General features: G+C 37.1%; 1 protein-coding gene across 1 annotated transcript; it reads right to left on the bottom strand.

The window, feature by feature from the left end:
- Positions 1–3145: 3145 nt before the first annotated feature.
- Positions 3146–7863, bottom strand: LOC126814786 (sulfotransferase 1A1). Its single transcript, XM_050540165.2, has 5 exons — positions 7710–7863; positions 6583–6906; positions 4908–5011; positions 4626–4791; positions 3146–3549 (listed from the first exon to the last, which is right to left on the bottom strand). The coding sequence occupies exons 1-5, from the start codon at positions 7771–7773 to the stop codon at positions 3437–3439; spliced, it is 771 nt and encodes a 256-aa protein (XP_050396122.1). The 5' UTR covers positions 7774–7863; the 3' UTR covers positions 3146–3436.
- Positions 7864–16046: the final 8183 nt, after the last annotated feature.

Genomic DNA, 16046 nt, shown 5'->3' with positions numbered 1-16046 from the left:
GCATTATGCAGAGAGTACTTGCCGCACTCATATTGTAGATGTCAATTATCCTTTATGATAATCCTAATATGTTGCCAATAATTATCACAGACAAATATAAAGAATATACACATCCAAAACAGAGCACACAATACACGCAAAGACAAAAACTCCATAATAAGAAAATTAATTTTCAATTTTCATATTGGTTCGGCAGCAGTGGTCCAAATGTCTATCATTGCACCCGGAATTCCGTATAAGAATGTGACTCCTAACGCATAGTGCTCTAAACTGTCTTATAAATCATAGAATTAACCTTTAATCAATTAAACTCATTTCAAGGTGGAACTGCATGCATTCTGATATGGTTAGGTTATTTGAGGCGCCAGGTAGTCTAACAATAGAAGACGATACGTGACAATGCGTCGCGAAAAATCCTTTGATCTGTTATATCAAAGGACATTTCTAGTATTGAATCCAAACTGCATGAAAATGGCTACATAATAAGTTGAAAGTTGTACAATAAGGATCTTTTAGTGAAATGCTAAAGTAATTTAAGTTTAGATATAATATCCTTTGTGTGTGCATTACCACTCTATGGTTGGTTGTGTCGTATTATGTATCAAGATGGAAATTTCTATTTTATGGATATTGTTATTGGAGGTAATTAGAGCTAGCAACAATATAACTTCTAAACTCACTAAGGCGGCAACTAACCAGATGGTTTTACAGTTAAATAAAACATTCACAGTGTGTCGTTATTCTGAACCGAGAACCGTTACAATATATACGTCATCGGTTACAATCAACTAAATTAGAAATTAAATCACCGAGTTCTAGCCAAAATTTTAATCAAGTTCGTAACTACGTATTTTAAAAGTCCAACGATTAAAGAATTTTTTTTCATGGCTTCATTGATAAATAAGTGAATATTTTCACGTGATTGTCTATTTTGGGCTAATGTTTGCTGCCTGCAGTGCACGAAAGAACCCTTGACTGAACTTTTTTCATATACGCCTTTTTGGACCGAGTGGCAACCGGCTGTTAAAACAGGTCAGTTTATAATATAAAGCACACATATTTGAGGCTGTGGGCCACTCTACCTAAATTCTCGCTCTGGACCATTAAACCACGCGTCGTGATAGGTGTCGTTCGTGGATCGTTCGCATTAGTCTCGGTAACCCAGAGCTCCCTAGTCTTCAACGTAAAGAGAGAGGATCTGGAACCGTTGCCAATATTTGAGAAAAGAGATCCATTGCCCATGCGTAAATAATAGTGTTGGACAATGCAATCAAATGGATTTTCTGAAATGGCATTCTTAAATTAATTTCATGGGCGTCGACATCTTGTTTTAGGACTAATTACCTCCCATAGACTTTGTTTATAACAATGTAAAAAACTGGATAATCTAACAATGGCCTGTTATTCGCAAGTGTTGACAACGCATCAAGACTAATATTTGTAGAATATTTTCTGGATTATAGAGACTACATTCGCATCAACAGGAGTCCAATGGATAATTCGGACTTGTATAGCCCTGAGCACAGACTCTATAATGGATACAGCTCACCAAATATTCCTCCACGGAAGTTATTTTTAGACTTTCTTTCCCCCTTCCCTTTTCCATGGCAATTTTTGTTGACTTTTTGGTGTAGAATCGAAGAAAGGGGTTTGAAAATACATTTTCTGCCAGGTTTTGGTGAATATTCATGGGACGGAAGGATACGGGAGTTGAGAGGTTGGTTAGGTTGAAATGTGGGGCGGAAAATGGCATGTATAGTAGTCTTTACTTCCAGTTTGTGTACCTCAAGTTTTCCATGGTGAACCTCATACGTGCTTTTGAACAAGAGGTTGCCGCATGTTGCACCATCAGTGTTAGAAGGCGTTCTACCCAACAAAAATTTGGGGAAAAGTTAGAGCTGGTCTAAGAGACGAGAATTAACATTAAAGTCTATGGGGAAATCATTAGTGATCTGTGGCTATAAAAGCCCAGAGCGGACCCGCTTGATTTGTCCGCCGACAATATAAACAATATGGCGTCAGATAATATTATAATATTAAACCGGTTACAAGACATTTTAAATGAAAAACATATTCTTGAAAGTATGCCTATCAGTAAGTTACCGCGAAATAAGCAGAAAATTATTATTAGTGATATTAAGATTTTACTGAGAAAAAATAAATGACATATGAACATTTGGTTTTACGAAGCTCCAATTCAACATCTAAACATTTGTTTAATTTTAACGCTTTAATCTTAAGGCCGTTTGTTTAGCCTATTTATACAGAAGCGTTATCCGCTGAATAGATAGCTGTTCTCCATACTCACAGGCACTTGAAGCGATTAAAATAAAACTTATTACTACTCTTTGACTATATATCACAGTAATAAGGTGTATCAGCTGCCATTTTGTTTTGACCTTTTGACGACATTTCGTCTGCTATTATCTCACAATACTCACTAGTTCTAACACTTCCCGTCGTTTTTATTGTCAACGAGACTTTATTTGATCATTTAAAAAAAACGTTCAATTATGTCACCGTTACACCATACTGACGGTTGGGTTGAAATTTCGTAAAAGTCGGACTGAAACTAACGGTCAAAATGGACCCTCCCCTGTACACAAATAGTGTAAAAGTATGTAAAAACAAGGGTTGTGTACTGCAAATGTATGTTTATATCAATATCTCGGTTCATTTCCACAGAAGCGCATATCGGACCGTAACATCCTGGACTATATTGGTCCAGATTGTACGAAAAATCGCCCTTTTAGCTTGTTCCCTGTCCATCTCATGCAAAATGACGCGTATCTTGCTCGGCAACCGCTTGTTTTTAATAACATGTGTCTCTTTTTTCTGTTCTAAGAGTTCACTATTAGTTTGTACAGCGTCAAAACTTCGAATATGCACCCAACGCCTTCATCATTGATTGTTTTACTTGAAATGAGGATCCTTCAATAATATCATTACAAGTAAAACCACCATTGCGCGTCGTAACAGTGGGTGGTCGTTAATTTAGAAAAGGTGTTGGAGTGCCTCTCCAACCTCGTGGGTTTTTCTCCGGGCCCTCCGATTTCCTTCAACAGCTAACGACAGAAATCAAAACGAATCAAAGAAACATTCACCCCACTATGAACGTAGATACACAACACTTGTTATCATTCTATTTTATTAACAGAGGTCAAAGTTAGGCATTACTTTTATTTTAGTTTGATTATAATATTGTTTTAAGTTGGACATGAACTTGAATGCAGTGTTTGGGTGTAATATTCTTTTAAGTTGGATATCGACTTTACCTCAGTTATGATTCGTTGTTTTATAATATTCAGAACATTAGGACGTTAAACCCATTTCATTTTATAATATTGTTCCAAATTAAATCTAAATTTAATGTATAATGGCACACGTAACTGTTTTTCGCTCCATGCTTTAGTGTAGATTTATGTTTAATTTTGTTCTATATAGTAAATTTGAATTTTAATTTCGAGTCAACCATTCTCTGCTTGTAAATTTGATCAAAACGCTCATTCGTTGCTACAGTAAACAAGTTCTTCCAATCACCTGTTTCACCTGAAGTTAAAACAAAAGATACCTCTACACTTAACTATTAACAGTGGAACATGGATTGTTTATTCTTTCTAAAATATCAGCGCTTTAGATCATAAGGTCTGTCATTGTGTCATGTGGCGTGGTTTAGATTCACCGCCTGTACGTGACAAGGAGTGGGTTTGTCTGTCCAACTGCTTCCCGACTGCTAAAGATCCGTTCCAGCAAGCACATTTTTTTAAATAAAGAAATGAACCTTATTAAATTTTAGTCCCGAAATGCGCTAGTATGTGTCGAGTGGACGTTAAGCCCCTGATTTCTCTGTTTCAATCAAATTTAAAACTGTAGCCCCTATCGCGTTATCATTAAACATCTACACTGATACCGCAAGTGTTCCACATATTATGTTCATCAGTGCTAATACCGATCTTGCGCTGTTTTTGACTTTGGGGTTGTATCTCTTGTGCGTATGTTTCACTGCAAAACAAAACTGTAAAGGGCTCCGAATACCACGAATCTAACAAACTTTTGTATTCGAAGCAGGGGTCACGGTGGCTAAGTGGGAAAGACGCTGGTCGGGTTTTCGGTCCCTGCATTGGCCGAGAAAGTTCATCCAGATTTTCCAGCGTGATTCCCCCTTGTCAGTGATGCAGGACGGAGTTCCTGACAAGGACAGCTCTAGTCGTTCGGATGGGACGAAAACCGAGGCCCCGTGTACACATTAGCGTGCACGTAAAAGATCCCTTGACAATTGGAATTCGATATTAGAGTGGGCCGTAGTGCCGTTGTCCTTGTCCGGGCAAAATTTCATTCATAGCACACTGTATGGCGTATGCCGGTCTTCATTAGCCCAGTTTGGGGTAGAACAGTAGGAGTTAAACCCTATTTCCTTTTATTTCATTTGTATTCGAAGCAGCAGAAATACATAAACGTTATGTCCCTTGAAATATAATCTAATCCGACCAGACAAATACAGCCCTGTTTTAAAATATCTTTTGAAAGATTCGGTCGGTTCTCGTTTTGTCTTGGTCTCAATTATATAGCTTTGACCCATTGACTGAGTTTCACTTCTTATCAGGTATGGATAAATTATAAATCACCTTTTCTGCAGAACGTCTTCTCCCCGTCTTCCCGAAACTTAAAATGTCCTTTAAAACGAGCTCTCATAATATCAATATTACAGCTTTCTGCGATACTTCTAAATAAATTTTCATTCCTTTCAACTCCTAGAAAATCCGCAACCCTTCTGATTTCTCTAATGGGGTCCTACAAAAAGGGTTAAAACCAAACATATTATTTTAGATCTAAAAAAGAAAGAAATTAATGTGTGTGTACCCAAAACAATCTACCAATCTTGTAAATGCTTAACAAAAGTGTTTTACCTCCTTAAGATCTTCATATGTACAGTCCAGTATAGGTACATCTGGATTTTCAGCTATAATTTTCTCCCAGTCTTTAACAAAGTCAAACCACGAGCCGTAGTCAACTGAAAATAACAGTCAGATAAAAGGCAAACATCGGCTAAAATTTTGAAATCAGTTTTACCAATATATTTTTCAGTGTGGGGACTCACATATGTTTACGTCAAATAAAATATGATTTAAAATCTAATTATGTGGTATACCTCATAATATGCAATGGGTATTCTGAAAAATATTGGAAAAACTGATGACCAACTTAATATCAGAAAAAAATCTCTATCGTTCACAAATTAGGCACTCAGGAAATCGTACAAGTCAGCCCAAATCACGTGTTCATTTCTTTTTTTCAACGTAATTTTTTATATATTTATATATTTAAATAAGAATACGTCCAGTTAAAAATCAACAACTTTTACTTCTTCATTCTGATATACATTAAATCATAAGCTAGCTTTCTGTTCTTAATTGAATGTCTTCAGATGTTTATATGTATATCCTTATAAAAAAATATAATTGGTGGTCTGCTCTTCGCTTCTATACGCCAGGCAGGATACGCCCACGTTTTGCAAGAGATGGATAGAGAACAAGCTAAACAAAAAGCGATTTTTTGAACAATCAAGGGCCATAATTCAGGAAGTTACGATCCAATATGCGATAGGAACCAAGATCTTTGGGTTATAAAGATATATTTCATGTTTCATCAAAATCGGATCAAAATTGTGAATCTAGAGGGTCCAGTACCTTGATATACCATATATTTACACTATTTACGTACGTGGGGTGGCCATTTTGTCCGCCAGTTTTTGTCCGATTTTCACGTATTTCGAATTCAACCATCATAAGGGTGTAACGGTTTGAAATCGGATAAAAATTATGATCTCTAGAGTGACCACAAGCTAAAAAAGGCGATTTTTCGTACAATCACGCGCCATAATTCAGGAAGTTACGATCCGATATGCGCAAATATAGAAAGGAAACCAATATCTTTGGGTTATAAACATGCACTTCAAGTTTCAACAAAATCGGTTTAAAATTGTGACCTCTATAGGGTCCACAAGCTAAAAACGTGATTTTTCGTACAATCAGCCATGAAGTTTTGTTCCGATATATGCCAATATCGAAAGCAACCGAGATCTTTTGGAGATAAACCTATATTTCAAGTTTCATCAAAATCGAATAAGAATTGTGACCTGTAGAGTGTCCACAAACAATTGTTTACGGACGGACGGACGGGCGACGACAATATACATCCACATGAAAATGTGGGAGTATAAAAATGATGAGGAGAGAAACACAGTATTATGTATTAAAAGTTTCGCCCCCCCCCCCCCCCCCGTGAAAAAATTTTCGACCATAAAAAAATAGATATACATTGTCCGTCAATATTACAGCACCCCCGAGAACACTTCCCGCCCCCCCCCCCCCCCTCGTTGCTTTGAGCTAGTTACGGTCCTGTTTACATGCATAACTACTAAAAGTGTTTGATTTCTGATCAAGAATTACTTGATGTGCATCACTACTTAAAGATCCAGACTGGAAGAAAAGGATACCCGTCTTCATTAGCCAAATCGGAGCAGAACAGTAGAACGCTAAACCCCATTTCATTTCAAAGGATACTTCAAAACGCCGCATTTACCTTTACCATCAAGAAACAACCCAAAATAGTCCTTAAATTCTCCTTCATATTCATAAGGTTGGTGCAGTTTAAGAGTATGATAGTAAAAGGAAACGACAAAATCTTGTGGGTTTCTTCTTATGTAAATTATTTTTGTTTTCTTGGTTTTCAAATCAGTAGGTAAACGATCGAACCTATAATGGGTATTTAGTAATCTTGGTGAAGGTTCTTTATCCAGAGTCTCTTGCGGCTTTAATTCTAACATAAATGCTAATTTTGGTTTAACTTCTATGTCTGTTCGCCCATGAATCAGCATCCTACATATTTCAGACATCCAATGTGTACCTTAAATACAAGAAAGGCAAATTGCGTTTAATATCAATTAAACAAAAGTAGCCAATTCGAAATATAACCATGTCAATTTATTTAACTGGAGAAAACACACCAGGTTAAGCAGGCGTCCCTAGCAAAGTCTGTGGAAGCGACCAGGAAATAAATCACGCGGTCAAACCAACATTCGCACACCTATAATCGACAGAAAGGGCTAACACTCGTTGATTTTCGTTTTAAAATATTAATGGGGCGCCGGTTTGTTTAATTTTGGCCTCTCGTGTCGATGGCTGAATACATCTTAAAACTGGCGTTATCAATGGGCGTACAATTTGGACAAGGACAGAGTTTTTTTCCTTTGTTCTTTTTGCATAAAACAATAGATTTCAATATAGCTTATGTCCGTAATATTCTTAAAGGGATATTTCCAGATATATTAATGCGTTAATGCATACATTTGGTCATTAAGGCAGACTATCCTGCAAGTTGTCAATGGTTGTTTTTATCCTTATCCATGACTGGTATTTACGGCACGCTGACCGGTTTATAACTTGTAGAATCAGTGTAAGGTTTTGAAATTTGTTTTTAAAATACTTCAGTTGATAGGCATCAGAACATTTGGTCACCGGCCAGACAGAGAACAACTTCAGCAATAATTTGATAATAATTATGCCGCACAACCTTGTGAAACGCATTCAAACTTTCATTGGTATGTTTTAATACCCTTGGAAGTAAATTTGCAGAAAATGAGATATACATATTATTATTTGTTTAATTATACTGGTAATAGTTTGTAGAATTTAAGATGGTGAAAATACCTGATTTTGCATAAGAACAAAGAAGGATATCATCATCTCTGAGTTTGACTGATGGAACGTTCATGACAATCTCTGGGGGAAATTGGGGATAGAATCTTCCGTTCCATTCTAGTAAAGTTATAGTTTTACCAGAAGCATCTGGAACTTTTACAACCGACATAGTTTTACAACCGAAAATAGTTTCATATTTTCTGAAAGCAAAAATTACTATTTTCGATGAGGTATTTATTGTGTTAATAATATTTTGTTTAAATAAAAAATAAAAAATCCTGATAATAAAATGCAATTAGCAAGGTTTTCTTTATGTTTGTTTTCAAAAAGTATACTGTTTTCTATGGAGGTCAATCGTATTCAGAATTAGATGTTATGTACTTATGTCTAATACTGCTTTTGCAATACAAAATACCTCTATTACTTATGTCATGATACCGCTAATTCAAAATACAAATGTTACTTTACATAAAACAATCGACACAATACAACAGAGTTGTCTTTCCTTGGAAGTTATTGTTGATGATTTCATACCTCTTTTAGGCTCCGCCCACATGTCATAAAAAGATAATGCAGTCGAGATAAAACACGTTCGCTAATGCAATGTAGAAGTTACTAAGACGAAGATGTAATGTAGATAGTGAAATGTAGAAGATGCCAAGACAATTATGCTTTGTTCAATGTTCAATGTCGAAAGTGAAAAGACATTGCACGTATCATTTTAGGTATTGTGTCGATTGTTTTATGTAAAGTAACATTTGTATTTTGAATTAGCGGTATCATGACATAAGTAATAGAGGTATTTTGTATTGCAAAAGCAGTATTAGACATAAGTACATAACATCTAATTCTGAATACGATTGACCTCCATAGTTTTCAAGATGTTCTTTTAAGTAACTAGGGATCACGTTGGCTAAGTGGATAAGACGCTGGCTCGCTAGCCCGTAGGTCGGGTGTTTGATCCCTGCATAGGCCGAGAAGGTTCCACTTGTCAGTGATGCAGGACGGAGGGCTTGACAATGACAGCTGTCTAGTCGTTCGGATGGGACGAAAAACCGAGGTCACGTGTACTCATTGGCGGGCACGCAAAAGATCCCTTGACAGTTGGAACTCGATATAAGAGCAGGCCATAGTGCCGCTGTCCGGGCAAAACTTCCGTCAAAGCACACTATATATGGCGTATGCCCGTTCTCATTAGCCCAGTTCGGAGCAGAAAAGATCAACGTTAACCAAGCGTGACCTCGATTTTGACCTTACCGACTATTTAGATTCGAATAACAAGACACTATGGCGGATTCCGACACATTGCGCTTCCTGCCTAACGCTGCAGTTCGTAATAATAATAATAATTTTCGTATATTTTAACTTTTGCGCTAAGCCACCATTTTTTTTTTATAAACGACTAGATTTGGCGATGACTAGTTGGGTTGGCCTTTACGTGTGAATACCGCTGTGACCTTGACGCTGACCCTGACTTCAAAATTCCCATCGAGATCGGGACCTTTGCGCTTGTATGTACTACGCCCCTATTTCTTGCTGTATATTCGATGTTAATGTCCGGGGTCAAAACAGAGAATATGCCCTTGATAAACGATGATTGGGTCAAAGTAGTGGGTCAAGGTCATGTTACAGAAAATTGAACTCAAACTTTTCAAAGGCAGGTTTGGGACATTTGGCCTTGTCTTACGACCTTCACCCCGTAACCATTTTAAAAGACCATCATCTTGACTTGGACCATCGACGTTTACCTTGGTCCTGTCACACACTGCTTGGCCAGAAAACGGTCAAACTCCGAGGGCCCGTGTTCGAGAGGAAGTTTATGGGCGTGGTGACCTCCAGTAATCAACACTAACCGACCGTGACCTCGATTTTGACCTTGATTCCAAACTTCCCATCGATCTCGGGACTTTTGCGTTTATGCGCGCCATGAGCTTATTTCTTGCTGTATTATCAAGTTTAATGTTCTAGGTGAAAGCAGAGACGACGCCCTTCAGAAAAGATAACTGGGGCAAAGAAGTGGGTCAAAGTCATGTTACAGAAAATTGATCTCAAACTTTTCAAAGGCAGTTTTGGGACATTTGACCTTGACTTACAACCTTCACTCTGTAACCGTTTTAAAAGGCCATAATCTTGGCTTGGACCGTGATAGGTTTTCTCTGAAGATTTTCTTATGGTCGAATCGGTTTCTATCAGCAGAGGGTGTCGAGTTTCTATTGTTTGCTTATTTCGATAAAAAGTAGAAATACAAATTGACGATCTTTATTATTATTCAGTATATTCCCGTCCACAATGCGAAAATTTAATACAAAATAATTGTCCCTTGTGCAATCTGCATGCATGTTTGAACCCAAATACTAGGAGTATTTATTGCCACTTTCTTTTCTTTGTATGGAATGGGGTGATAAATATATATTCATGTTCAAGAACTGGGTGTTTTCAGATTCAATCTTCAAAATAGTTAATTATGAAAACATAGTTAAAACTTTAAAAAGTGTAACGACTAATCACTAAAAAAAACAACGGCAACAAATCACGAACGATAGATGTATCAATTTCAAGCCAATCAACTTAGATCAGTTGATCGTGTACGGTGTAACTACTAATCACTAGAACAACAGCTAATCACGATAACAGTATGTTTATTAATGACAAATCTCTATTGGTTAGGGTTTTGTCATTTGGTATACGTAATACTTTTTCCTGAACTAATCACACCGCCGGAAGTAGATATAGCTTCGTTGTTAATGCATACAAGTACCCAGGGGCAAACATACCGGGAGTCAATTCAAACTGTCACATCGGTAAAGGTCGATGCATGATGGCCATTTGAAATGGTTACGGAGTGAATGTCGTAAGAAGCCAAGGTCAGATGTTCAAAAACTGACTTTGAAAAGTTCGAGTTGCCTGCTTTAAACCCCGGACATTAACCTCATACATACAGCAAGAAACAGGGGCGTAGTACATATAAGCGCAAAGGTCCTGATCTCGATGGGAAATTTGAAGTCCCGGTCAGCGTCAAGGTCACATCGATATTCACACGTAAAGGCCAATTTAACTAGTCATCGCCGTTGATATAAAATGGTGGCTTAGCGCAAAAGTTAAAATATACGAAAATTATTATTATTATTACGAACTGCAGCGTTAGGCAGGAAGCGCAGTGTGTCGTAATCCGTCTTCGTGCCTTGTTATTCGAGTCTAAATAGTCACCGGATAAACTCGTATCTCGCTGAAGATAAAAAGTCAGTAAAATAAAAAGATATTGATCCATTCGGCTGAGTTACAGCCCTGGTTACAGTTCGTACGACTTTTCAAGTTGGTCGTATGTAGATTGGTTTATTTTCAAAGGTAAAACACAGCAAATAGTTATTATATTATTTTAGTGTATTCGGGACCCATAACCATTACACAGCTATAGGTTTGATGTGAGAATATATTATATAGGTCGATTAGTCTACAATATTATGCAATATATTTTAAGCCAATGAAATTGTGAACTATATTCAGTTACTCACCGTTATTATGCACTTTTTGTTTTAAATTATTACTTTAGACCTAGTGGTAAGCAAATACAATGTAACAAACTTCACGTCGTGTTAATACAATATCAAGTTTCAATGTAACTGTAATACCGTATCACGTGATAGAGGAAAAATTGACGATTATTTTTAGGACGGCCTTCTTGATAACCACGGTGCCTCGTAACTGCTGTATTTATTAAATACGATTACTTCGTAAGTGTGTTTGTAGCATTGATGACCTAACTATGGAAGTCTATAACTACCATTCATAATTTCTACTTTTCGTCCCTTCAAAACACGAAAGTCGAAAAGTCGACAAAATGCGAGGCGACAGCACGCTATAAACAATTTGATTGGCCGAGACTTTGGAACACAATAACCCTCCATCTAATTGAGCTAGAATGTTCGAACTTGGTGTAGGTGTCTATTAGGTCAATGCCTTGATGGAGTGTGAAGATAAGCATTTTCTGCTTAGGGTAAGCAAAGAGAAGCAATTTGATTGGTTGATGCTTTGGGACACGATAACTTTAGTTCCAATTAAGTGAGAGTGATGAAACTTGGTGTATAGTTTCATTACATCAATACCTTGACTAAGTTCAATGATGAGCATTTTCTGCTCAGGGTAAGCAGAGCGATAAGCAATTTGATTGGCCGAGACTTTGGAACACAATAACCCTCCTTCTTATTGAGCTAAAATGTTCAAACTTGGTGTAGGTGTTTATTAGGTCAATGCCTTGATGGAGTGCGAAGATAAGCATTTTCTGCTTAGGGTAAGCAGAGATAAGCAATTTGATTGGTTGATGCTTTGGGACACGATAACGTCAGTTCTAATTAAGTGAGAGTGATGAAACTTGGTGTATAGTTTCATAACATCAATATCTTGACTAAGTTCGATGATGAGCATTTTCTGCTCAGGGTAAGCAGAGCGATAAGCAATTTGATTGGCCGAGACTTTGGAACACAATAACTGTCCTTCTAATTAAGCTTGAATGTTCAAACTTGGTGTAGGGGTTTATGAGGTCAATGTCTTGATGGAGTGCGAAGATCAGCATTTTCGGCTTAGGGTAAGCAGAGATAATCATAATAACTCTTCTTCTAATAGAGGTAGAATGTTTAAACTTGATGTAGATGTTCGTCTTGACTGAGTTCAATGATTAACATATCGAGCTAAAGCTAAGCAAATATAAGCAATTTCCTGCTTTAGGACAAGATAACTTTGATCCTATCTGATAGAGAGTGATGAACCTTAGTGTATAGTTGATAATCAGTTTGATTGCTTGATATTTTGGAAAAAAATAGATGTGCGATTAATTAATATGTGTCATCTATTTATTTGGGGATTTCGGCGGGGGAATCAGCCTCACTGTTGGCTTGTTGATGTCAGTAAGGAGGCGCCAACGCGCATACCAAGCCATAATGCAACTCGAAAAGTAGAAATTAGGAAATAAACACACCGGCTATTAGCGCCCTATCATTTTGGCTTCCTGTCGTACTGGCGACTTTTCGAGTTTCGCCTCGGAAGTGGTTGTAGTCTCAATTTGCCAGGTCGCATTTGAATACATTCAATCCGCGTTAACAAAATAGTCTGTATGATAAAGTCTAGTATTGATGGCAATAGTGAGAGGGAGAATAATTGGGTTTAACGTCCACTCGACACAAACTAGATCATTTCGGGACTAACATATGGTTTAATTTTATTTCAATAATTCGCTTGCGCGTAGGGGTCTTTAGCAGCTAGAGGAAACCGGAGGACCCGGAGAAAACCAACGAGGTTAGACAGGCGACTCTACTCCTGGCCAAGTACAACCGGGGATTCGTAACCACGCCAGTTGACTCAATGACAGGCTTTATGATACAGCGCGCACGTGCAAACCATTCGGCCACCACCCCACCCCCTCCCCTGGCGATAAAAGAGAATTAAAAAAATGGCAAAAGAAAACTACATATTTTCCGCTAGCGCTTTCACAACTTACGTTGCTCTTCAGGCGGCTTTTAATATTGCCGCTAATTAATAAATAATAGATACATATTATAACGTCATGGTTACATTATAAACAAGACATGCAAGGGTGATAACTCAGTACATTTTTAACCATTAATTTGAAACCTATCCTTTCATTTAGAGTTAAGTTTTGGATGGTATTTGTCAATAAAAAATTTTCTTTGGCCTCTAAGAGGTCGTTATTCTTATTATTGAGCCTATATAATGGAAATACACTAAACTTGCCTCCACCACACACTGCTAGATGTTCACTTAGTGGAATCATCCTGTATTTGGGTTGCAGTATGTGTTGTCTGTGAAGATTTACTCTCAGTCTAAGCATCATTTGCGTCTTCCCTATATAGGTACCCTTGCACCCCGGACATGTTATAAGGTATACAACAAAACTTGATCGACAATTCATTGACTGCTTTACATAAAATATAGTGTCACTATTAACTTTAATAGATGACCCTTCAATGGTTGCATAGCAAGTTTTACATCTTGGATCATTACATTTTGAAACTACTGGTAATGAAGCGACAGATTCAAAATGTGATGATGTTAATAATCGAGCTAGATTAGACGGCTGTTTTAGACTATTAATTACGTTCATTTTTCTTAGGATTTTATCCATAGTTTGACTATGTTTAAGAATATGGGTATAATTTTCAATAATAGATTTTCCATATTCTTGGCTTGGATTAAATTTAGTAACTAAAGCAAGGCCACGTTTATCAGAGGTTGCAGGCATTTTTGGTTGCCTTAAAAGATCTTGGTCCAGATGCAATGCTCTTTGATTCGCATTGTCTATTAACTTTTCTGGATATTTTTGTTTTAGTAAAAATCCTATTAACTCCTGCAATCTCTGATTTTTAATGTCCCAATTTGAAACAATTGTACAAATGCGTCTAGCTAGGTTATATGGGATATTTCGTTTTGTATGAGACGGGTGACAAGAACTGAAATTCAGATATTGATGTGTATCTGTTGGCTTGTAAAAAAATATCAGTTTCAATAGAGCCGTTGGGGTGAAGTATTAATTTCACATCGAGAAAATTTAGTGTTGTTCTACTCTGTTCAATTGTGAACTGAATACTGCCATCTAAATTGTTTAACATTTTATGGAGTTCAGAGATGATTTCTGAAGATACTTTAAGGACCACAAAACAATCACCCAAAAATCGTTTCCAAGACATCCTTATTAGGTCACTGAAAACATTTCCATAAGTTGTTGTCACCCTCTCATACCATATTTCCTCAAGATAACCTAAAGTTAGTGTAGCATAGGTGGGACCAACTTTAGTACCCATTGCGACTCCTTTAATTTGTGAATAGTATAGGTTATTAAAGGAAAATATGTTATTTGACAGAACAATATCCAGAGCACCGAGAATAAAAGAATTCGAAAAGCGATCTGGTATCAAATCATTATGATTATTTAGCCAATATTCTATAGCTTTTAGTCCCAGATCTTTTGTGATATTATTTTATAAATGTACTACATCGAAGCTAATGAGAGTGCTACTCGGTTCTACCTGTTTAGGCAATTGATGTAAATAATCAATATCGTCACGAAGAAAACTTTTTACGCGAGAACATAAAGGTTTTAGAATAATGTCAATGAAGTTGATGAGTCGCTGGGTACTGCTGTTGCCCCCCCCCCCACACACACACAATTGGTCTGAATTTTAAATCTTCAGGACTCAATACTTGTACAACTTCATCCTCAGAATTCTTGACAGCTTCTTCTATCAATTTGCTCTTATGAACTTTTTTGTAAGCCATAAAAAAGCAGTAGTTGGTTCAAAAATAACGAGATCTTCTTCCTCACCTGTATGTAGTACATCTTCATCATCATCTTTATGAAAGTGGTGTTGTAGTCTCAATTTCCTACAGAATTGTGATAGTTCTGATTGTAACGCACAGTAGTCTCTTCGGGTGTAGGTGTGAATTTTAGTCACCGTTTAAATAGACTAATGTGATCTTCTGTTAATTGTACGCTGCAAAGATTAATTACAATAGGCTTTACTTTCGTTGGTTCTTGAAACGGCTTCGATTTTTCTGCCGGCCCTGTCCTAAAAAAGATCTCCTATTATCGTTTGTTTCCTCTGTAGTTTCTCGGAAAATTTGTTTAGCACTCCGTGAGTTACGTTGAGGGCTGTATTGCCTTTTACGACGGGTTATAACTTCCTGCCATTCATTTCTGGGGAGAGGTTTAACTGGATTTTTTATCTTGTGTTTTCGTTTGTCTGCTGAGTCCGGCGAACGTTTTTTATTTGTAACGTACCTTTTATTGTCGCTTCTAACAATGGACCTTTTACGTACTTCCATTACTTCAGGATCTGTGAATGAAAACAGGTAAAACCTAGACGAAAAAACAAATATCACCTTTAAATGGCTTTCCAGTTTACAAGCTATTTCATACATGATATAGAGCTTTTGGTTTGGGTCTTCTCTTTCTTTTGTTGCAAGCCACTTCTCCAACAGAAATACCGAATAACCTAGTCTACAAAACAGACGCCCCCCCCCCCCCCCACAGTGACATTTGCAATAAAATCAGCTAAATTATAAAAATTAGTTTGGGAATATAAAGATTATCATCCTCGGTATCCCCAGTGTTCTCATTCCGTCCTACCCCACTATACCCTGGGTTAATCCATAGGGTTTCCACGATTTCAAATTATCTGCCCTGGCCTTGAATGTAGCTACAGTCTACGAACCAATCAAATAAAAAGTTTACAAACCCGTCGTTTCGCTTTTATAAGGGTGGAAAACCATATTCATGTCCATTTACTGAATGATTTATATAAACAATATATATATGTATAATTTATTTATATCTAA

The sequence above is a fragment of the Patella vulgata genome, chromosome 3 (genome assembly GCF_932274485.2).
Source record: "Patella vulgata chromosome 3, xgPatVulg1.2, whole genome shotgun sequence".
Classification (NCBI taxonomy): Eukaryota; Metazoa; Mollusca; class Gastropoda; family Patellidae; genus Patella; species Patella vulgata.
The sequence above is the reverse complement of the archived record's forward strand: the minus strand, read 5'-3'. Positions and strand labels throughout refer to the sequence as shown.